Below are 25,052 nucleotides of genomic sequence, written 5' to 3'. Positions count from 1 at the left end.
AATTTACAATTCGGCCTCCAAGGATTTTATGAGCAAGAAGACAATAAGTAGTAAAAGTAGACCTGTGCCTAAATTTCCATATAAATACCAAAACAATACTTTAAAAAACGTTTTCTATCCAGAACGGCCTGTTGTCATTCCCAGTGCTTCAAATGCTGCCATTTTGCCAGTGATCTCGGCGTCCCCTTCGTACCCCGTCATGACAGTATGATGATTGGGGCGCGGCAGTTTTTAACGTATGAAGAGCGAGAAAGTCTATAGAGCAGGTGGGAGTGATGGATGGGTCAAAATGTGTGTATTTTGACACGTAGGTCCACTGGCTGAGTGGTGGAGTTGAGATTGGGATGAAAACATGTTTATGTTTTCGTATAAGAAGCAAATGCAGAGGAACCAGCGCACGCGTCCGTCCACACATCAGCCTGAAACGTCCGATACTTCACCGTTTTGACCTGTCGACGTTTCAATGCAACAAAATCAAAATACCCGGAAAAAAAATCTGTAAAGCTCAATAACTGATCACAAGATTTTGCTCTCTGCCTACACACAACGCCAACACACACACACACACACACACACACACAGTCATATCCCACATCGGACAAAGGTCACAATGCTCGCTGGGGGACAAAGGTCTCAAAAGGTGTGTTTGTTTGTTTGTGTGTGTGTGTGTGTGTGTGTGTGTGTGTGTGTGTGTGTGTGTGTGTGTGTGTGCGTGTGTGTGTGTCACATCAGCCAAGATAACAAGATAAGTCTTTCTCGGTCTAATTTACCTTCACTCAGGTTACTTTGACAAATTAAAGCAAACAATGACGAGTTCATGTGTAAAGCCTGGACGGCATCAGTCTCGCATGTGTACACACACACACACACACACACACACACACACACACACACACACACACACACACACACAGGTATATGTGATTACCTGTGGTGATTTTCCCAGCTTTAAGCGAGACCTGCATCACTTGCTGATCAGGTAACCACAACACACACACTCAGATTTGTACTTCCATACCTGTGAGGGCCGTTATTGACATAATGGATCATCGTTATGTTACATGAATTTATTATTTTACTCCTCAAACAGACATTTTAAGAAAACCAGAACACCAGACAGAAACTACTCGAAATTTAAATACAACTCAAACTGCGTCCTCACAAAGATAGAAAAACAAGAGCACACAGTGTTGGGCAAAAAGTAAATACGAATGTTTTTTATTAAATATCAGCCTACTTTGTTAGTTTATCAAAATCAAGTTATGTTAAGTGCTCAAGTACACACTGATTCTGTTATGCTTTTATTTTGTAGTTGACAGAAGACACACGAGTTTCTGTTGACTTGATTGTAATCTTTCTGCCTTCGAGTCGCTCTTTGTGTCCAGTCTGAACGCTCCTTTTAGGCTGTTTGCCGACAAACTTTACTGCAGAGCGTTTTTCCTCCAAAGCGTACTGTAGATTGTGTTTCAGCCACTTTCATGTCAGCGCTGCATGAAAATCGACACGCAGAGACTCGGAGCCCGTTTGAGTGAGGCGATCCGTCACGGTGAACAAACACCACGTCTGCTTTTGTTGTCAGAGTTGTGTCAGACTTTTACATTCACGCGTGTTTATGTCTGGCTGCGTTTAGTCTCTGCGAGTTGATTTTAATGTGGCGGTGAAATGAATGGAAACCAATGGCTGCCTGGAGGCCGAAACATAAGTTAAAAAGTCAAAAAATATACAGAGAAATGACTTACCTGTGATTTATAGAGAATGAGGGCACTTTAATATTTAAAGATGTAATAGAAGTGTTGTGGCAGTCTCCTGTTAACCCTTTGAAACCTGGAACAGCGTCACTTTTCTTGTGCTGTATTCAGACATCTTTCACAAGTATTTAAACCTTTGAGCCGTGAGGAAATTGGGTGAATTTCTTTAAAAAAAAAATTTAAAAAAAAACACTGGAAAAAGGCTATGAGCAACTTGGCAAAAAATGTCCCACAAATGGCAAACGTTAGTAGATTTAAATAAAAATTAAAGCTAAGGAGGAATTTCCAAATAACTATTTTTTAAAAATTATCATTATTATATACTTCAAACTATTTTTTAAATGTTTTTTATTTTTTCAAATATAAATTTTAAGCAGTTTTTAACTCATTTCCGTTCTTTTGTTTGTTTGGTGCGTTGGAGAAAAATACTTAAAAAATAAGAAAAAACTAAATCACAAACAGAGAAAGAAGAAATGACCTTAAGAAAGTGCTAAAAAATAAATATTTTTTTCCATTTTCCCGTACCATACTTTTAGACATGTAACGAGGAGGATTACAGTTTCCTGGACATTTTTCCCTCTTTTTTTTTGATAATAAACTTATAATTATCAGATATTAATAATCTGATTGCTAAGTTGCTCATCATGTTTTTTCTGGAGTTTTTGTTTTTTTTTTTACGTTTTAGAGGTTTAAATGCCAGTGAAAGGCATCTGAATGCAGCATAAGGAAACTGATGTCGATCCAGGTGTTAAAGGGTTAATGATGAAAGTGTTAATCTGTGGTTTGAGGAGGTTTTTTTATTAACGTTTTGATGTTTTTGTTTGTTTCATTACAGTAACTCCATGTCGCCGCTGGAATCGATTGTCACAGCTGTGACCGAGAGAGCGAGATCCAAACGGATGATCGGAGCCGCCTTCAAACCTACAAACGGTCAGTCAGCAAATTTTAGTCCAATATGTACATATAAACAGTGAAATGTCATTTAAAACACTAAATCGTTAATCAGCATAAAAACTAAGCTGCTGTCAGCTTCACAAAGTTCCCACGGATCCTTAAAAAGTCTCAGAAGACTCTGATCTCATAATCTAAATTTGTCAAACATTTATTTCTGGTTAAATTGCTTAATAAATTCATCTTCTTAAAGTCGTCATGTTGGGAATCCAAGTTGTTGAATCTCACATGCAGAGTGAGAGACACAAAATAGGCAAGAAAATCCACTTGAAATACCAGATATTTCCTCCTTCTGTTGGAAAACCAAATATATAAGTTTATGATAATATAATGTGTTCATGTGTTCTAAATGAGAAAAAGTAGATGAAGGTGCAAAGGTGCTCTCGATACAGAACAGCATTAATAATGTGAAAGCTGAGTGGCAGGAAAGTGGAGAGGGGAGCGGTCTCACAGTATAAATCAATCGTACCTAATATGAAAAACCCTAAAGCTCATTTGGGGATTAAAAATTAAAACATCCAAACATTCTCGACAAAATCAGGCTCCCGGCTCAGGGGCGAGACCACTCTGCCCCCTCTTTCCAGGATATAGATCAGATTAGATCAACATTATTAATCCTGAAGGAAATGAAAGCGCTATGCAAAACAACAAGACAATAAAAAGAAGTTAAAAACAACAAACAAATAAAAACAAGCCGAGAAAAACACCACAGGGCTAAAATCTAAAAATGAAAATGAAAATCAGAGGGCAGAGCGTCAATAGTTGAAAAACTCTGCCGTAAAAAAGATTATGATGTGCATCATTAGCCTAGTGACGTGCAAAGTGTGGAGAATTAAAAAGTCTTATTGCTGCTGGAAGAAAAGGACAGTTTTGTGCAATGAACGTTGCTCATAAACGTTATATACAGAACAGCGAGGCGGCAGAACAGCGCGACATCCCATGTTGAACAGACAATATAAAAGCAGCAGATTCTGTATTTGAGAAAAACTTGTTTACAGTTGATGCCATCGATTAAAAAACAAACAAACATTTCAATAAAGATTTGGGTAGCTTAAAAAAACAGTGGAAGTACCCTTTAACACTGACAAACGCACACAGACGATCTGCTCAGAAAGAACCTGCTGAAAGCTTCAACGTGGCCAAACGAGCCTCTGAACAACCGGGTCACTGGGAACACTGGGGCCCTGCCAGCTTTTGTGTAGCAGCTCGCTAAATGTCGGGGGGGCACCGTGTGTGTGTGTGTGTGTGTGTGTGTGTGTGTGTGTGTGTGTGTGTGTGTGTGTCCTCTCATGTTGGGAGAGCAGAGGCCCAGTCCTTCACTCCCCTGTGACCGTTGTCCACCTCTCCCCTCCTCCTCCTCTCTTTTTCTTTCCTCCGTCCTCTTTTTCTCCTTAAACTGTCTTTTGTTTTCATTTTCGTTGGCATTTCTGCTCCGTCGTTGTTCGGGCCCTAAATGAGTCTTGACTGGCCCGCGGGCCATTGGAGAAGCACAAAGGACTTCGTTCTGCTCGCTACAGTTGATCCATTGTGGGCGTCCCACAATGCACTAATTGGCGATGACAATTAAGCGTGGTCGACACTCAGCTTCAATTTGCCCGCTGCTCGACATACATCACAGGCAAACGATTCAGGCCCCGCGCTCCCCGCGCTCCCCGCGCTCTCACACAATATGCATATTCACTCGCGCAGGTTAACATGCACCTTTTTATTCACATCAAGCTGTTGTTTAGCTCTCGGCTCAGTTCGAGGCCGAGCTCGTGACATGACCGCCGACCGCAAACTGACACGTTATCGTTTGTCACCTCAGCAAAGTTTGAACTCGTTTGGAAGTTTATTCACAACCGTAAAAACAATCTCACGTTGAGGTTCATTAGTGGAGCTTTCAGTCACGTCATACGATCTTCTTCAGCAGGTCGAGTTTATCTGAGATGTTTTTTAAAAAAATTAATTAACAGTGATTTCAGCCTAAGATCTCAACATAAAAAAACACCTTTGCAGTTATTTGATAAGCTGCCGGGGTGTTTCAGCCTGTCAACCTGTCGTGTTCGCATTATGTGCCACTGGACAGCATCAGAAAAAGCATCGAAAAGCTGCCGGTAACAACGTGATGACAGAAACAAGTAAGTCCAAATAGAGCAGGAGGGGCGGTAGACGGATCCAACAACCCCCGGACTTTCATGTGGGAGTCTGGTGTTTGCTTCCAGTCTGAATGTGATGGTTTTTCTACACCTCACTGACTGAGCCCGGATAAAAAAAAATCAGCACCAGTTAAACACCATTGGTTTTATTTTTAATCCTTTCACACCTGAGCAAATTGCCTTGATGTCTTTCAAAAACAAAGGTAAATGGCACTAAGCAACTTCAGTTAATTACCAAAATATGTGAAAAAAAAAAAATAAAACAGACAAAAAGTCCAGGATTATAACCTGAAAATTAAAAAAAAAACAAAACAAAGAAAAGTAAAGCAAAAGAAAGAAAAATTCAGTTTAAAAAATATTAAATATATAATTATGATAATTCTAAATATAGTCTTTGGGCATTTCCCCCTAGCTTCTTAAAAAATAATTTTCCAAATGTATTAGATCTATTGCAGTTTATGGAACAGTTCTTGTCAAGCGGCTCATTGTATTTTTCCCTGTGTTATCAAGAGAAAATAAACCAATTTTGACAGTTTTTAAAGCGTTAAATGCTTGTAAAGGTGTGTGAATTCAGCAAAAGAAAGAACAACATTGATCCAGGTTTCAAAGGGTTAAACATCCCATGAAACGGACCCTTCATCAGTAAATCTTCACTAATGACGAACTATAATGTCCAGCAAATCAAGACTCAAGTTTCATCAGATTTAAGAACTTCTCTCTGATCTCCAGAACCAAACTGAATCTGCATTTTTGGTGTGTTTGTTTTTACAGAAATGATCCAGAATCAGATTTTGCTGAATTCTCGTGAATGTCTTTTGCTTAATAAAAAATCTGCGGAGATGTCGTCGGAGTTCTGCAGGCACGTAAGGTGAGTAAAAATGCTTTTACATATTTACCTTTATACACCCTGAGCATCAGCGTGGCTGTTACATTAACAGACCGTTTTCTCTTTATCACATTTGAAAATTGGAAAGCCAAAGATGCTTCGACAAGAGCGGCTGTTGTGCTCAGCGTTCCTGACTGACGCAGAAGCGGAGCGGGAGGCGTTCGCTGGAGGTTGAGGTAAGCGGTTTCCTTTGTTCAGTTTCGGTGATTTGACGTCTTGATAATCGTCTTGTTATGATGTTCCTTCACAGACGACTGCAGCTTGAATTCATCAAGTTTTTTTGCAAAATGAATAAATAAAAAAACTCAGACATAATTTAAAACTGTTTAAGTCATTCCTGCTTCATGATCCACTTGTTTGCTGTCCATTCAAACACTCAGTGTGTGAGAGTCAGTTTCCAAATGGCTTTTTAGCCACCAAACTTGGGCATTTTTTTAGAGAACCTGTCACTGTTTCCTGCCAAAAAGTGACACGGAAAGTGTTTTTGTTTTTTTTTTTCCACTAAGATATTTCTACATTTTCAGCCGATATTATGCCCCAAAATTTTGTATTTTAAGCCAATTTCCTAAGCATATAACCAAGTGTGTTTTGTACCTAAACCTAGCCACGCCTTAAATACAGCGTTTACAAAAAATAAAAAAAAACGGCAAGTTTCAACATATCTGCCTCATAACGTACAGATGTAAGATATCTGTGATTTACAGAGATGTACAATGCCTGCGTTTATTCCAGAAATAGGTTTGCAATAACCATTTAACTAAAATAAACCTGCACAAAGACGGAATAGTAAATAATCAAAAAGAAGTCAAACCCAAATGTTCTTGGCCAAACGATTCAAACACTTTCACTATTAAGAAGTTTGTCTTTATTGGCATCAGTGGCTAGCGGACAAATTTGAACAGAACCAGACAGGAGGATTCAAATCTGAAAATCAACTCCCTGTATTTGCATAAGAAGTTTGGCTGCGATGAAAACAAACAATGATTGAAAACAAAGAAACAATAACTTAAAAAGTGCAAAAGAGAGAAGAAGTTCAGTCCAGTTACTCTGCTTAAATACTGTACAATATATTCTTCTCCAAACACGTCAAGTAAAACATACTGCGATGATCGAAATGTGCCTGCAACATAAAGAACGCTTTCAGTCCCGTAAATACAGTTCAACGTATTTTTCACTACAATGAAATGATAACAGCTGAGCGGGTAAACAGGGAACATCATTCAGGTCCTTCAACTTTTTTATGTTTCCAGGTCGAAATTAAAGTTGGCAAAAAAAACTGTAGAAAGAAGACAAAAAAATGAACTAAAACACAAAACTGCACTCACAATGAACAAATGAACAGATGAAAATACAGCACAAAATAAGCAAATAAATAAAAGTTTTAAAGTGATCAAATGCACAAGTTTACAAGTCGGCTACTGTGGCTACATGGAGGCAAACCACAGAGCCCAGCTGGTGTTTGGGGCCTTTTTGTTTTGTGCACACGTCAGTATGAGCGTCAGTATTATGTAGCAACAGAAATGATTCATTTCAGTTCAATTTTATTTATAAACGCCATTATCACAGGTTACTGAAATGTCCCAAACAGTTTTGTTACGCTCCGTGAATTCATTTCTGACAAATTAGCCTTATGAACTCTATTTAGGTCTACGTCATAGTATGTGCGTAACATTAATAGTCTAAAAACTTCAGCCACATTGTAACAAATACGTCCAGCAGGGAGACACAAATAAAGGCATATTATCAGAAGCACATTGTTTGGAGATAATACTGAGTAATATATGGTTCAAATGTTGCCTGTTGAACAATATTTAATATGGATTTACAAGGTAACAATTTGTTAAGAGACATATTTTTAGTAATTTGTACTCTTGCATCAGTGACTGGTGACAGGAGGACAGTCTTGAAAAAAAAGAGTTAAATTTTACCTATAAAAGGCCGTAAAAAGTATGAAATTGTTAAATCTTAAATTCAGATTGAACTTTCAGACTTTGACACAACATGTAATGTCCGTTTATTGGCCTCTCTGCACGTTTACATCATGTGATGAATGAGCATCATTAAATTAAGGCCTTGTTGGCAGCCTGCTCTTTAGTTTATTTGTTTCTAAACACAGAGATTATCATTGAACCCCTTAGTGATCATTTTAAACTCACATCAGTGGGTTTAGCTGTAAAGAGTAAATTTCTGTGTATTTCCTTCAACTTTTGTGTTTAACTGAAGTTAAAGTGGAATTAAAGGTCTTAAAAGTCTTAAATGTAACTTATTTATACTCTGTAGGGAGTACTGAAATCTTTGACAGAACAATAATCTGTGTGCACAAAAACCAAAAATAAAGATCACAAACACCTGCATGGCTCTGCAGTCACAAATGGCATGGTGTAAGTAAACAAACAAACAAAAGAAATAAAACTTTTCTCAGTCAAAATATAAATAAAATACTTCATCCAAAGGCTTAACAACCCTTTCATCAGTTTTTTGTGCAGCAGTCAATAAAAACTTAAATCTTTAACTGTTGTAATATTACCTGTGACTTTCAAAACAAAATAAACGCAGTCAGCTGACACTTCAGTGCACTTTTCCTGCCACATTTGAAACTACTCTGGATTATTTAGTTTTAGTCTACAGTATCCGACATGCTTCATAAACATGAATAACTGCCAGTCTGCTCACAAAAATACAGATTCACGAATAAACTCACTGCTTATTTCCCTTCAAGGTTAACATGTTTTTATGGCTAAAAGAAGCTGGAAAGACGAGGACAAAGAGAGGACAGATGAGACATAAAAGATGAGATATCATCAGTGCGGCCGCGCAGAGGAGCGAAAACACGTAGCAAAGAGCAGACAGCAGCTGCGTTTCCATCCAAATTATTACAACATCTGGCAATTTTAAGGATGCAATCCACGACTTCATTATGAGACCTTTTTCTTTAAGACTGTTGTGGATTTTTAGAAACAAACAGTCCTCCTTTACTCAAAATGTGTATTTTTTATTATTTCTACAGCTGAACTTTGAAGTTTCTCTGTTTATTAAAAATCCAGCATAAGAGGCAGGTCTGCGAACACGGTCTGTGACATTTCCAATAATCTGGAAGCCGATCTGGATCCAACGTTTAATTTACACAATTGTGACGCAAAAACTTAAAGTTTTCAGGGCACATTCACCGAGGACAGACTTTACACCGAAGTAAAAAAAAAAAAAAACAGCTGAACTTCTGAAATCAACAATATTTGCATATTTATAGATCTTTTATGTGGAGTACATTTAATTCAAGAATTATATTAAGATAATTTAACTTTTTCTTTGAAAAAACTAAATCAAACAATTTCTTATTCAAAGTGGAGCATTTTTGTACACCTTAAAACATTTCTGGAGGGGATCTTTAAATATAAACTGTTAGATTTTGTGGCAATTTTTGGGACTCTGTAATAAAAACAGGAAGTTTAGCTTTAAACAATCAGTGAAGGCAGCATTTATTTTCTTTCTTTCTTTTTTTCCCCCCAAATTTAAAATTTTGATTACAGTAACACTGCATTTTGTAGAAAGAAATAAACGAATAGTATCTGACTATAAAAACTGATCTGAAAAATCAAAAACTTCAACAAAATGAAAAATAACAACTAACTGTGAACCAATGAAAAGCAGAATTTAATAAAATCTTAAATTATTTTATGTTTTCCTTGTTTTTCCGGGCACTCAGGAAGCTGATTTATTGGAAACAAACCTTTATTTTTTCACTAAAATCTGAACAGGATGGAAACGCAGCTGGCTCGGCAGTGAAATGTGAAGGGAACATGTTTCCAGACCTTTAAAGATGAAAGCAGTGAGTCATAAAGGCCATCTAGGTTGCATAGAGATACTAAAAGCTAAAGCTGCTATCATGTTTGATAGATTCTGCATGAATAAAGCACACCAGGAAGCAGAATCACAGCAGGAGGAGAGGAGGGAAAAGGCAACAATGAAAGAATAAGTTACAGTAGATTATTGCCTCTGTTATTTTACAGTTCGACGGATGGAGGGAAGAAAACGTGTGCTCAGACAGACTGACGGACGCTCTTTCAAGTTAAAAGTCTTTCACATTATTAAAAGAACACTGATTTAAAGTGAGTGAGTTAAAAACATCTTGTATTCCTCATCTAAATTACTCAGTTTAAGGAGAATGAGATTGGATAAAAGAGGGATTACTTTACTTCAATCAGAGATCATTATTGACTATTGTATTATATTCTTATTATTGGTAAAACGTCCCAATCTTAATTTCAAGTAAACCCAAATTATAATCAGATACTCTCCCGCACGATTCAATATGACAGTAAAACGTTTGTATTTCATCCGTTACAGCAGATTTCAATGCTCCAAAGTTAGCGCAGTTGCAAAGAAAATAATCAAACGTCCTCAGAAAATTATGAAATTGTCACTGCAGCATAATCCACTTCCAAACCGCTGATCTAAATGTTCCAAAGACAAATATTTTCTCCAAAATAAACAGTTTTGTTGTACAAAAACACACCATGTCGCAGTTTGGGAATGATGATCACTAGCTTTACTCGGGCTTTATAATTTACACATACACTTATTTTCCCTGATAAATGGATCATTCACTTGGTCTCCAAATCTCAGGAAAATAGTATTATAAGCCCATTACGGTTTCTAACGTTTTTTTTCTCTCTGCGCCCAAAGCCCAAAAGTATGTTTTATTTATCGCAATGTTAAAAAAAATCTGTAATTTGATCACTTGAAAAAAAGTCCACAGATTTCTTGGATTTGTAACTTGCAGGCTTTTGAAGAGGCAAATATAATAACATGTTTGGAACATAGAGAGCAAAAAGACGGCAGTAAAACAGTGGATTGTGCTGCAGCGTTTATTTGAAGTTTCTATCAATGATTTAATATTTTTTCCCAACATATTAAAGGTAGATTCACATTTTTTTCAAGTCTGTCTTAAAACAAAACCCACATGTGCACTGAAAAGGTTTTTGTTTGCTGTAATTATCTGTAATTATCCCCTCTGTTCATACTGGCCATTAAAATGAAGGTTTTCCCAATTTCAAATTTAATGTAAGTGATGGGGTTAAAAATCCAGTCTTCATTATAAAGTTTGAGACTTTTGACAAATCGTGTGGATATATTCCAAAGTTCGAGTGTTTTTTGTACAAAACTCTCTTCTTCGGTTCCCAGCTGAGCTGAGGCAGAGGGACGGTAAAATAAAGAAATTTCAAATTTTTAAAATTTTAAACTACACTTGATTTGACGAGCTAAAAGTCCTGAAATCTAATATAAAGTTACACTGGAATCAATTTAGAAAGGGATCTTTTTAATTGCCTTTACAAGCCAGAGGGATTATTATAGTATGCAAAACTTTCAATGCTCATATGAGGACACGTTTGTTTTAACACGGACTTGCAAACACGGAAACTTATCCTTTAATATTCCACTATTTTAACATCACCTGAATCCAAGCTGAATACAGCTGCTTTTCTCTGTGAAGAATAAAACTGCAGACTTTTTACAGCCACCTTTCACGGCTACAGTGCGTTAGCTTCACTTCAACATGAGTAAAGCCACAAATAATGATTATTTCAATGCTATACTCATCAGCTTTTGTCAATAATTTAGTCTGTAAACAAAGACAAAACAAAAAGTCACATGTTCCCGAAGGCCAAAGAGACATTTTCAGTTTACTTGTTCTGTTTGACCAACAGTCAAAAACCAAAAAACAACCAGCAAATCTTCACATTTGAGAGGTTGGAACCGGAGAATGCCTTTTGGATAAATGATTAATCAGCTGCAAAAGTTGTCGATTAATATGTTGTCCATTGAATAAATGTTTCATTATTAAACTTGTGCTGGAAGACGTTGGTTAGGACAAACCTCCAAACTGCTCCAACCGTTACTGTGAATGCGTCCAGTTTATCAGCTGTGATCTGGAATAAGTGAAGGTTGTGATTTGGGGAAGAGGCGGAGGATGACCTCGACGTGTGATGTTTGACTACAAAATACAAGCAGCTCAGTCTGTGAAGTCGGGAGCAGCAGATCTTGAGTTGGTTTTCTCGCTGCTCTTGACAGCAGGACAAAGAGGGCTTTGCTCAGGTGTGTGTGTGTGTGTGTGTGTGTGTGTTAGCAGGTGCACACACATTACAAACGTGACGATGCTCTGAATTATCCCGCAGACACACACGAATCAGAAGAACAGACACTTTGTCCAGCGTGGCGGCCTGGCAGCACACTGACTGTTACTGCTTTGGTGTTTCTGTGTCTCAGGTGTCTTGGTACGGCAAGTGAAAGCAGCCGGGACTGTCGTCGTCAGGTGACCAGAAGGAGGACGGCCTCTTGTGGTGGAGCTCTCGGCGAACGCAGCGAGGGCACGGCTGGGCTTTCTGTCGACATTCGGTGTGAAACACGGCGCCACAACCGTCACACCTGCAAACACCGAGATCAACACACAGGTCGGTTATCAAATTTCAAATCACGCCGGTGTTTATTTTTATTGACCACAGAAAAAGAAACTACAACCACTCATAGTATAGAGTATACATACTATACTACGTCATTTATAATTTTTTGACATGCTATATTATGACGTTTTTCACCAGTATTTTGACACGCTATACAATGATGTGTCTCGACATGCTTGTGTTGTTTTTTGACGTCATATTTTGCCATTTTTCGACAGACTAAACTATGTGGCCCAGGACAGGAAGGCTCTACAGCAGATATTTAAAACTGCCCAGAACGTCACTGGTTCCCATTACAGAGCATCAGTGACCTTGGTGAAGTGACGTGTCTGCACAGAGCCCGAAAGATACTGCGACAGCAGCCGCCCCAGCCGCAGTCTGTTCAGCCTGCCGCCGTCTGCTGCTTTCCCCAGAATGTGACCCTCCTCAACACCTCCTTCAACGCCAAAAAGATGTCGCAGGATTTTAGGGTAAATGTTCATTTCATTTTTTCTTAAGCCACGTTATATTGTTTTTCGGTCGTTTTTTGTCATGCCATATTATGGTGTTTTTGGCAGTTTCTGCATCATTCAATGCCATGGTGTGTCTCAACACGCTATTTAATGCAGTTTTCAGTTGTTTTCAACTGTTTTTGAGACATGTCATTTTTTGACATTTTCGCCTTACTATAGCCTTGCTTTTTGGGTCCTTTTTTTTTCGACATGTCATATTATGGTGTTTTCGGCCATTTCTGCATCATTCTATGCCATGGTGTGTCTCGACACGCTATTTAATGCAGTTTTCGGCTGTTTCTAGTTGTTTTTGAGACATGTTTTTTTTTTTGACATTTTCGCCTTACTATAGCCTTGCTTTTTCGGACCTTTTTTTCGACATGCTACATTATGGTGTTTTTGGCCGTTTCTGCATCATTTTATGCAATGACGTATCTTGGCACGCTATTTAATGCAGTTTTCAGCTTTATTTAGCTGTTTTTGAGACATGTCATTTTTTGACATTTTCGCCTTACTATAGCCTTGCTTTTTCGGTCCTTTTTTTCAATATGCTACATTATGGTGTTTTTGGCAGTTTCTGCATCATTCTATGCAATGGCGTATCTCAGCATGCTATTTAATGCAGTTTTCAGCGGTTTTCAACAGTTTTTGAGACGTCATTTTTTGACATTTTCGCCTTACTATAGCCTTGCTTTTTGGGTCATTTTTTTCGACATGCTACATTATGGTGTTTTTGGCAGTTTCTGCATCATTCTATGCCATGGCGTATCTCCGGCACGCTATTTAATGCAGTTTTCAGCTTTATTTAGCTGTTTTTGAGACATGTCATTTTTTGACATTTTCGCCTTACTATAGCCTTGCTTTTCCGGTCCTTTTTTTCGACATGCCATATTATGGTGTTTTTGGCAGTTTCTGCATCATTCTATGCCATGGTGTGTCTCGACATGCTATTTAATGCAGTTTTCAGCTGTTTTCCATTGTTTTTGAGACGTCATTTTTTGACATTTTCGCCTTACTATAGCCTTGCTTTTTGGGTCCTTTTTTTCGACACGCTACATTATGGTGTTTTTGGCAGTTTCTGCATCATTCTATGCCATGGCGTATCTCCGGCACACTATTTGATGCAGTTTTCAATTGTTTCTAGCTGCTTTTGAGACATGTCATTTTTTGGCATTTTCGCCTTACTATAGCCTTGCTTTTTCGGTCATTTTTTTTGACATGCTACATTATGGTGTTTTTGGCCGTTTCTGCATCATTTTATGCAATGACGTATCTTGGCACGCTATTTAATGCAGTTTTCAGCTTTATTTAGCTGTTTTTGAGACATGTCATTTTTTGACATTTTCGCCTTACTATAGCCTTGCTTTTTCGGTCCTTTTTTTCAATATGCTACATTATGGTGTTTTTGGCAGTTTCTGCATCATTCTATGCAATGGCGTATCTCAGCATGCTATTTAATGCAGTTTTCAGCGGTTTTCAACAGTTTTTGAGACATGTCATTTTTTGACATTTTCGCCTTACTATAGCCTTGCTTTTTCTGTCCTTTTTTTCGACATGCTACATTATGGTGTTTTTGGCAGTTTCTGCATCATTCTATGCCATGGCGTATCTCCGGCACGCTATTTAATGCAGTTTTCAGCTTTATTTAGCTGTTTTTGAGACATGTCATTTTTTGACATTTTCGCCTTACTATAGCCTTGCTTTTTCGGTCCTTTTTTTCGACATGCCATATTATGGTGTTTTTGGCAGTTTCTGCATCATTCTATGCAATGGTGTATCTCGGCAGGCTATTTAATGCAGTTTTCAGCTGTTTTCCATTGTTTTTGAGACGTCATTTTTTGACATTTTCGCCTTACTATAGCCTTGCTTTTTCGGTCCTTTTTTTCGACATGCCATATTATGGTGTTTTTGGCAGTTTCTGCATCATTCTATGCAATGGCGTATCTCAGCATGCTATTTAATGCAGTTTTCAGCGGTTTTCAACAGTTTTTGAGACATGTCATTTTTTGACATTTTCGCCTTACTATAGCCTTGCTTTTTTGAACCTTTTTTTTCGACATGCCATATTATGGTGTTTTTGGCAGTTTCTGCATCATTCTATGCCATGGCGTATCTCGGCAAGCTATTTAATGCAGTTGTCAGCTGTTTCTAGCTGTTTTTGAGACATGTCATTTTTTGACATTTTCGCCTTACTATAGCCTTGCTTTTTGGGTCCTTTTTTTTCGACATGCTACATTATGGTGTTTTTGGCAGTTTCTGCATCATTCTATGCAATGGTGTATCTCGGCACGATATTTAATGCAGTTTTCAGCTGTTTTCCATTGTTTTTGAGACATGTCATTTTTTGACATTTTCGCCTTACTATAGCCTTGCTTTTTGGGTCATTTTTTGTGACATGCTACATTATGGTGTTTTTGGCAGTTTCTGCATCATTCTATGCAATGGTGTATCTCCGGCACGCTATTTAATGCAGTTTTCAGCTGTTTTCCATTGTTTTTGAGACATGTCATTTTTTGACATTTTCGCCTTACTATAGCCTTGCTTTTTGGGTCATTTTTTCGACATGCCCTATTATGGTGTTTTTGGCAGTTTCTGCATCATTCTATGCAATGGCGTATCTCAGCATGCTATTTAATGCAGTTTTCAGCTGTTTTCCATTGTTTTTGAGACATGTCATTTTTTGACATTTTCGCCTTACTATAGCCTTGCTTTTTGGGTCATTTTTTGTGACATGCTACATTATGGTGTTTTTGGCAGTTTCTGCATCATTCTATGCAATGGTGTATCTCCGGCACGCTATTTAATGCAGTTTTCAGCTGTTTTCCATTGTTTTTGAGACATGTCATTTTTTGACATTTTCGCCTTACTATAGCCTTGCTTTTTGGGTCATTTTTTCAACATGCCCTATTATGGTGTTTTTGGCAGTTTCTGCATCATTCTATGCAATGGCGTATCTCAGCATGCTATTTAATGCAGTTTTCAGCTGTTTTTAGCCGTTTTTGACACGTCATTTTTTGACATTTTCGCCTTACTATAGCCTTGCTTTTTCGGTCCTTTTTTTCAATATGCTACATTATGGTGTTTTTGGCAGTTTCTGCATCATTCTATGCCATGGCGTATCTCAGCATGCTATTTAATGCAGTTTTCAGCGGTTTTCAACAGTTTTTGAGACATGTCATTTTTTGACATTTTCGCCTTACTATAGCCTTGCTTTTTGGGTCATTTTTTCGACATGCCCTATTATGGTGTTTTTGGCAGTTTCTGCATCATTCTATGCCATGGCATATCTCCGGCACGCTATTTAATGCAGTTTTCAGCTATTTTTAGCTGTTTTTGAGACATGTCATTTTTTGGCATTTTCGCCTTACTATAGCCTTGCTTTTTGGGTCATTTTTTCGACATGCCCTATTATGGTGTTTTTGGCAGTTTCTGCATCATTCTATGCAATGACGTATCTTGGCACGCTATTTAATGCAGTTTTCAGTTGTTTTCAACTGTTTTTGAGACATGTCATTTCTGGACATTTTCGCCTTACTATAGCCTTGCTTTTTCGGTCATTTTTTTCGACATGCTACATTATGGTGTTTTTGGCAGTTTCTGCATCATTATATGCCATGGCGCATATCGGCATGCTATTTCATGCAGTTTTCAGCTGTTTTTAGTTGTTTTTGAGACATGTCATTTTTTGACATTTTCGCCTTACTATAGCCTTGCTTTTTTGAACCTTTTTTTTCGACATGCCATATTATGGTGTTTTTGGCAGTTTCTGCATCATTCTATGCCATGGCGTATCTCGGCAAGCTATTTAATGCAGTTGTCAGCTGTTTCTAGCTGTTTTTGAGACATGTCATTTTTTGACATTTTCGCCTTACTATAGCCTTGCTTTTTGGGTCCTTTTTTTCGACATGCTACATTATGGTGTTTTTGGCAGTTTCTGCATCATTCTATGCAATGGTGTATCTCGGCACGCTATTTAATGCAGTTTTCAGCTGTTTTCCATTGTTTTTGAGACATGTCATTTTTTGACATTTTCGCCTTACTATAGCCTTGCTTTTTGGGTCATTTTTTGTGACATGCTACATTATGGTGTTTTTGGCAGTTTCTGCATCATTCTATGCAATGGTGTATCTCCGGCACGCTATTTAATGCAGTTTTCAGCTGTTTTCCATTGTTTTTGAGACATGTCATTTTTTGACATTTTCGCCTTACTATAGCCTTGCTTTTTGGGTCATTTTTTCGACATGCCCTATTATGGTGTTTTTGGCAGTTTCTGCATCATTCTATGCAATGGCGTATCTCAGCATGCTATTTAATGCAGTTTTCAGCTGTTTTCCATTGTTTTTGAGACCTGTCATTTTTTGACATTTTCGCCTTACTATAGCCTTGCTTTTTGGGTCATTTTTTCGACATGCTACATTATGGTGTTTTTGGCAGTTTCTGCATCATTCTATGCAATGGTGTATCTCGCACGCTATTTAATGCAGTTTTCAGCTGTTTTCCATTGTTTTTGAGACATGTCATTTTTTGACATTTTCGCCTTACTATAGCCTTGCTTTTTGGGTCATTTTTTCAACATGCCCTATTATGGTGTTTTTGGCAGTTTCTGCATCATTCTATGCAATGGCGTATCTCAGCATGCTATTTAATGCAGTTTTCAGCTGTTTTCCATTGTTTTTGAGACATGTCATTTTTTGACATTTTCGCCTTACTATAGCCTTGCTTTTTCGGTCCTTTTTTTCAATATGCTACATTATGGTGTTTTTGGCAGTTTCTGCATCATTCTATGCCATGGCGTATCTCAGCATGCTATTTAATGCAGTTTTCAGCGGTTTTCAACAGTTTTTGAGACATGTCATTTTTTGACATTTTTGCCTTACTATAGCCTTGCTTTTTGGGTCATTTTTTCGACATGCCCTATTATGGTGTTTTTGGCAGTTTCTGCATCATTCTATGCCATGGCATATCTCCGGCACGCTATTTAATGCAGTTTTCAGCTATTTTTAGCTGTTTTTGAGACATGTCATTTTTTGGCATTTTCGCCTTACTATAGCCTTGCTTTTTGGGTCATTTTTTCGACATGCCCTATTATGGTGTTTTTGGCAGTTTCTGCATCATTCTATGCAATGGCGTATCTCCGGCACGCTATTTAATGCAGTTTTCAGCTGTTTTCAACTGTTTTTGAGACATGTCATTTTTTGACATTTTCGCCTTACTATAGCCTTGCTTTTTGGGTCCTTTTTTTCGACATGCTACATTATGGTGTTTTTGGCAGTTTCTGCATCATTCTATGCCATGGTGTATTTCGGCAGGCTATTTAATGCACTTTTCAGCTGTTTTCGGTTGTTTTTGAGACATGTCATTTTTTGACATTTTCGCCTTACTATAGCCTTGCTTTTTGGGTCCTTTTTTTCGACTTGCTACATTATGGTGTTTTTGGCAGTTTCTGCATCATTATATGCCATGGCATATCTCCGGCACGCTATTTAATGCAGTTTTCAATTGTTTCTAGCTGGTTTTGAGACATGTCATTTTTTGACATTTTCGCCTTACTATAGCCTTGCTTTTTCGGTCATTTTTTTCGACATGCCATATTATGGTGTTTTTGGCAGTTTCTGCATCATTCTATGCCATGGCGTAACTCCGGCACGCTATTTAATGCAGTTTTCAGCTATTTTTAGCTGTTTTTGAGACATGTCATTTTTTGACATTTTCGCCTTACTATAGCCTTGCTTTTTCTGTCCTTTTTTTCGACATGCTACATTATGGTGTTTTTGGCAGTTTCTGCATCATTCTATGCCATGGCGTAACTCCAGCACGCTATTTAATGCAGTTTTCAGCTTTATTTAGCTGTTTTTGAGACATGTCATTTTTTGACATTTTCGCCTTACTATAGCCTTGCTTTTTGGGTCCTTTTTTTCGACTTGCTACATTATGGTGTTTTTGGCAGTTTCTGCATCATTATATGCCATGGCGTATCTCCGGCACGCTATTTAATGCAGTTTTCAGCTGTTTTCAACTGTCTTTGAGACATGTCATTTTTTGACATTTTCGCCTTACTATAGCCTTGCTTTTTGGGTCATTTTTTGTGACATGCTACATTATGGTGTTTTTGGCAGTTTCTGCATCATTCTATGCAATGGTGTATCTCCGGCACGCTATTTAATGCAGTTTTCAGCTGTTTTCCATTGTTTTTGAGACATGTCATTTTTTGACATTTTCGCCTTACTATAGCCTTGCTTTTTGGGTCCTTTTTTTCGACACGCTACATTATGGTGTTTTTGGCAGTTTCTGCATCATTCTATGCAATGGCGTATCTCAGCATGCTATTTAATGCAGTTTTCAGCTGTTTTCAGCTGTTTTTGAGACATGTCATTTTTTGACATTTTCGCCTTACTATAGCCTTGCTTTTTGGGTCATTTTTTCGACATGCCATATTATGGTGTTTTTGGCAGTTTCTGCATCATTCTATGCCATGGCGTAACTCCAGCACGCTATTTAATGCAGTTTTCAATTGTTTCTAGCTGGTTTTGAGACATGTCATTTTTTGACATTTTCGCCTTACTATAGCCTTGCTTTTTCGGTCCTTTTTTTCGACATGCTACATTATGGTGTTTTTGGCAGTTTCTGCATCATTCTATGCAATGGCGTATCTCGGCATGCTATTTCATGCAGTTTTCAGCTTTATTTAGCTGTTTTTGAGACATGTCATTTTTTGACATTTTCGCCTTACTATAGCCTTGCTTTTTGGATCATTTTTTTGACATGCCATATTATGGTGTTTTTGGCAGTTTCTGCATCATTCTATGCCATGGTGTATCTCGGCAGGCTATTTAATGCAGTTTTCAGCTGTTTTCGGTTGTTTTTGAGACATGTCATTTTTTGACATTTTCGCCTTACTATAGCCTTGCTTTTTGGGTCCTTTTTTCGACATGCCATATTATGGTGTTTTTGGCAGTTTCTGCATCATTCTATGCCATGGCGTATCTCGGCATGCTATTTAATGCAGTTTTCAGCTGTTTTTAGCTGTTTTTGAGACATGTCATTTTTTGACATTTTCGCCTTACTATAGCCTTGCTTTTTGGGTCCTTTTTTCGACATGCCATATTATGGTGTTTTTGGCAGTTTCTGCATCATTCAATGCCATGGCGTATGTCGGCACACTATTTAATGCAGTTGTCAGCTGTTTCTAGCTGTTTTTGAGACATGTCATTTTTTGACATTTTTGCCTTACTATAGCCTTGCTTTTTGGGTCCTTTTTTTCGACATGCCACATTATGGTGTTTTTGGCAGTTTCTGCATCATTCTATGCAATGGCGTATCTCAGCACGCTATTTAATGCAGTTTTCAGCTTTATTTAGCTGTTTTTGAGACATGTCATTTTTTGACATTTTCGCCTTACTATAGCCTTGCTTTTTGGGTCATTTTTTGTGACATGCTACATTATGGTGTTTTTGGCAATTTCTGCATCATTCTATGCCATGGTGTATCTCGGCAGGCTATTTAATGCAGTTTTCAGCTGTTTTCCATTGTTTTTGAGACATGTCATTTTTTGACATTTTCGCCTTACTATAGCCTTGCTTTTTGGGTCATTTTTTCGACATGCCCTATTATGGTGTTTTTGGCAGTTTCTGCATCATTCTATGCCATGGTGTATTTCGGCAGGCTATTTAATGCAGTTTTCAGCTGTTTTTAGCTGTTTTTGAGACATGTCATTTTTTGACATTTTCGCCTTACTATAGCCTTGCTTTTTGGGTCCTTTTTTCAACATGCCATATTATGGTGTTTTTGGCAGTTTCTGCATCATTCTATGCAATGGCATATCTCAGCATGCTATTTAATGCAGTTTTCAGTTGTTTTTTACTGTTTTTGAGACATGTCATTTTTTGACATTTTCGCCTTACTATAGCCTTGCTTTTTGGGTCCTTTTTTTCGACATGCAATATTATGGTGTTTTTGGCAGTTTCTGCATCATTCTATGCCATGGTGTATCTCCGCACGCTATTTAATGCAGTTTTCAGCTATTTTAGCTGTTTTTGAGACATGTCATTTTTGACATTTTCGCCTTACTATAGCCTTGCTTTTTGGGTCCTTTTTTTGACATGCCATATTATGGTGTTTTTGGCAGTTTCTGCATCATTCTATGCAATGGCATATCTCAGCATGCTATTTAATGCAGTTTTCAGCTATTTTTAGCCGTTTTTGAGACATGTCATTTTTGACATTTTCGCCTTACTATAGCCTTGCTTTTTGGGTCCTTTTTTTCGACATGCCATATTATGGTGTTTTTGGCAGTTTCTGCATCATTCTATGCAATGGCGTATCTCGGCACGCTATTTAATGCAGTTTTCAATTGTTTCTAGCTGGTTTTGAGACATGTCATTTTTTGACATTTTCGCCTTACTATAGCCTTGCTTTTTGGATCATTTTTTTTGACATGCCATATTATGGTGTTTTTGGCAGTTTCTGCATCATTCTATGCAATGACGTATCTTGGCACGCTATTTAATGCAGTTTTCAGTTGTTTTCCATTGTTTTTGAGACATGTCATTTTTTGACATTATGCCTTACTATAGCCTTGCTTTTCCGGTCCTTTTTTTCGACATGCCCTATTATGGTGTTTTTGGCAGTTTCTGCATCATTCTATGCCATGGCGTATCTAGGCACGCTATTTTATGCAGTTTTCAGCTATTTTTAGCTGTTTTTGAGATATGTCATTTTTTGGCATTTTCGCCTTACTATAGCCTTGCTTTTTGGGTCATTTTTTCGACATGCCATATTATGGTGTTTTTGGCAGTTTCTGCATCATTCTATGCAATGGCGTATCTCGGCACGCTATTTAATGCAGTTTTCAGCTATTTTTAGCTGTTTTTGAGACATGTCATTTTTTGACATTTTCGCCTTACTATAGCCTTGCTTTTTGGGTCCTTTTTTTCGACATGCCATATTATGGTGTTTTTGGCAGTTTCTGCATCATTCTATGCAATGGCATATCTCAGCATGCTATTTAATGCAGTTTTCAGTTGTTTTCAACTGTTTTTGAGACATGTCATTTTTTGACAATTTCACCTTACTATAGCCTTGCTTTTTGGGTCCTTTTTTTCGACATGCTACATTATGGTGTTTTTGGCAGTTTCTGCATCATTCTATGCCATGGTGTATCTCCGGCACGCTATTTAATGCACTTTTCAGCTATTTTCAGCTGTTTTTGAGACATGTCATTTTTTGGCATTTTCGCCTTACTATAGCCTTGCTTTTTGGGTCATTTTTTCGACATGCCCTATTATGGTGTTTTTGGCAGTTTCTGCATCATTCTATGCAATGACGTATCTTGGCACGCTATTTAATGCAGTTTTCAGTTGTTTTCAACTGTTTTTGAGACATGTCATTTTTTGACATTTTCGCCTTACTATAGCCTTGCTTTTCCGGTCCTTTTTTTCGACATGCCATATTATGGTGTTTTTGGCAGTTTCTGCATCATTCTATGCCATGGTGTATCTCAGGCACGCTATTTAATGCAGTTTTCAGCTGTTTTTAGCTGTTTTTGAGACATGTCATTTTTTGACATTTTCGCCTTACTATAGCCTTGCTTTTTGGGTCATTTTTTCGACATACCCTATTATGGTGTTTTTGGCAGTTTCTGCATCATTCTATGCAATGGCGTATCTCAGCATGCTATTTAATGCAGTTTTCAGTTGTTTTCAACTGTTTTTGAGACATGTCATTTTTTGACATTTTCGCCTTACTATAGCCTTGCTTTTTGGGTCCTTTTTTTCGACATGCAATATTATGGTGTTTTTGGCAGTTTCTGCATCATTCTATGCCATGGTGTATCTCCGGCACGCTATTTAATGCACTTTTCAGCTATTTTCAGCTGTTTTTGAGACATGTCATTTTTTGGCATTTTCGCCTTACTATAGCCTTGCTTTTTGGGTCATTTTTTCGACATACCCTATTATGGTGTTTTTGGCAGTTTCTGCATCATTCTATGCCATGGTGTATCTCCGGCACGCTATTTAATGCAGTTTTCAGCTATTTTTAGCTGTTTTTGAGACATGTCATTTTTTGGCATTTTCGCCTTACTATAGCCTTGCTTTTTGGGTCATTTTTTCGACATGCCCTATTATGGTGTTTTTGGCAGTTTCTGCATCATTCTATGCAATGGTGTATCTAGGCACGCTATTTTATGCAGTTTTCAGGTGTTTTCCATTGTTTTTGAGACGTCATTTTTTGACATTTTCGCCTTACTATAGCCTTGCTTTTTGGGTCCTTTTTTTCGACATGCTACATTATGGTGTTTTTGGCAGTTTCTGCATCATTCTATGCAATGACGTATCTTGGCACGCTATTTAATGCAGTTTTCAGTTGTTTTCAACTGTTTTTGAGACATGTCATTTTTTGACATTTTCGCCTTACTATAGCCTTGCTTTTTGGGTCCTTTTTTTCGACATGCAATATTATGGTGTTTTTGGCAGTTTCTGCATCATTCTATGCCATGGTGTATCTCCGGCACGCTATTTAATGCAGTTTTCAGCTATTTTTAGCTGTTTTTGAGACATGTCATTTTTTGGCATTTTCGCCTTACTATAGCCTTGCTTTTCCGGTCCTTTTTTTCGACATGCCATATTATGGTGTTTTTGGCAGTTTCTGCATCATTCTATGCAATGACGTATCTTGGCACGCTATTTAATGCAGTTTTCAGTTGTTTTCAACTGTTTTTGAGGCATGTCATTTTTTGACATTTTCGCCTTACTATAGCCTTGCTCTTTGGGTCCTTTTTTTCGACATGCTACATTATGGTGTTTTTGGCAGTTTCTGCATCATTCTATGCCATGGCGTATCTGGGCATGCTATTTCATGCAGTTTTCAGTTGTTTTCAACTGTTTTTGAGACATGTCATTTTTTGACATTTTCGCCTTACTATAGCCTTGCTTTTTGGGTCCTTTTTTTCGACATGCCATATTATGATGTTTTTGGCAGTTTCTGCATCATTCTATGCCATGGTGTATTTCGGCAGGCTATTTAATGCACTTTTCAGCTGTTTTCGGTTGTTTTTGAGACATGCCATTTTTTGACATTTTCGCCTTACTATAGCCTTGCTTTTTGGGTCCTTTTTTTCGACATGCCACATTATGGTGTTTTTGGCAGTTTCTGCATCATTCTATGCCATGGTGTATTTCGGCATGCTATTTAATGCAGTTTTCAGTTGTTTTTTACTGTTTTTGTGTCATGTCATTTTTGACATTTAAGCCTTACTATAGCCTTGCTTTTTGGGTCCTTTTTTCGACATGCCATATTATGATGTTTTTGGCAGTTTCTGCATCATTCTATGCCATGGTGTATTTCGGCAGGCTATTTAATGCACTTTTCAGCTGTTTTCGGTTGTTTTTGAGACATGCCATTTTTTGACATTTTCGCCTTACTATAGCCTTGCTTTCTGGGTCCTTTTTTTCGACATGCAATATTATGGTGTTTTTGGCAGTTTCTGCATCATTCTATGCCATGGTGTATCTCCGGCACGCTATTTAATGCAGTTTTGAGCTATTTTTAGCTGTTTTTGAGACATGTCATTTTTTGACATTTTCGCCTTACTATAGCCTTGCTTTTTGGGTCCTTTTTTTCGACATGCTACATTATGGTGTTTTTGGCAGTTTCTGCATCATTCTATGCAATGACGTATCTTGGCATGCTATTTAATGCAGTTTTCAGTTGTTTTCAACTGTTTTTGAGGCATGTGATTTTTTGACATTTTCGCCTTACTATAGCCTTGCTTTTCCGGTCCTTTTTTTCGACATGCCATATTATGGTGTTTTTGGCAGTTTCTGCATCATTCTATGCAATGGCGTATCTAGGCACGCTATTTTATGCAGTTTTCAGTTGTTTTCAACTGTTTTTGAGACATGTCATTTTTTGACATTTTCGCCTTACTATAGCCTTGCTTTTTGGGTCCTTTTTTTCGACATGCCATATTATGGTGTTTTTGGCAGTTTCTGCATCATTCTATGCCATGGTGTATCTCCGGCACGCTATTTAATGCAGTTTTCAGCTGTTTTTAGCTGTTTTTGAGACATGTCATTTTTTGACATTTTCGCCTTACTATAGCCTTGCTTTTTCGGTCCTTTTTTTCGACATGCCATATTATGGTGTTTTTGGCAGTTTCTGCATCATTCTATGCCATGGTGTATCTCGGCACGCTATTTTATGCAGTTTTCAGCTGTTTTCGCTTGTTTTTGAGACGTCATTTTTTGACATTTTCGCCTTACTATAGCCTTGCTTTTTGGGTCCTTTTTTTCGACATGCCATATTATGGTGTTTTTGGCAGTTTCTGCATCATTCTATGCCATGGTGTATTTCGGCAGGCTATTTAATGCAGTTTTCAGTTG

General features: G+C 37.7%; 1 protein-coding gene across 3 annotated transcripts in view; it reads right to left on the bottom strand.

The window, feature by feature from the left end:
• Nucleotides 1-6,565: 6,565 nt before the first annotated feature.
• plekhm3 (pleckstrin homology domain containing M3) overlaps nt 6,566-25,052 on the bottom strand; it is an 80,027-nt gene continuing 61,540 nt past the window's right edge. For all 3 annotated transcript variants that reach the window (XM_042494209.2, XM_042494210.2, XM_042494211.2), the window contains exon 8: nt 6,566-12,146. In XM_042494209.2, coding sequence (XP_042350143.1) covers nt 11,984-12,146 — 163 coding nt within the window. In that variant the 3' untranslated portion in view covers nt 6,566-11,983. The remainder of the gene's footprint in view (nt 12,147-25,052) is intronic.

Source organism: Plectropomus leopardus, chromosome 10 (genome assembly GCF_026936395.1).
Source record: "Plectropomus leopardus strain MGB_pleo_1.0 chromosome 10, ASM2693639v1, whole genome shotgun sequence".
Lineage (NCBI taxonomy): Eukaryota > Metazoa > Chordata > Actinopteri > Perciformes > Serranidae > Plectropomus > Plectropomus leopardus.
Note: the sequence above shows the minus strand (reverse complement) of the source record. Positions and strands in the feature narration are given on the sequence as shown.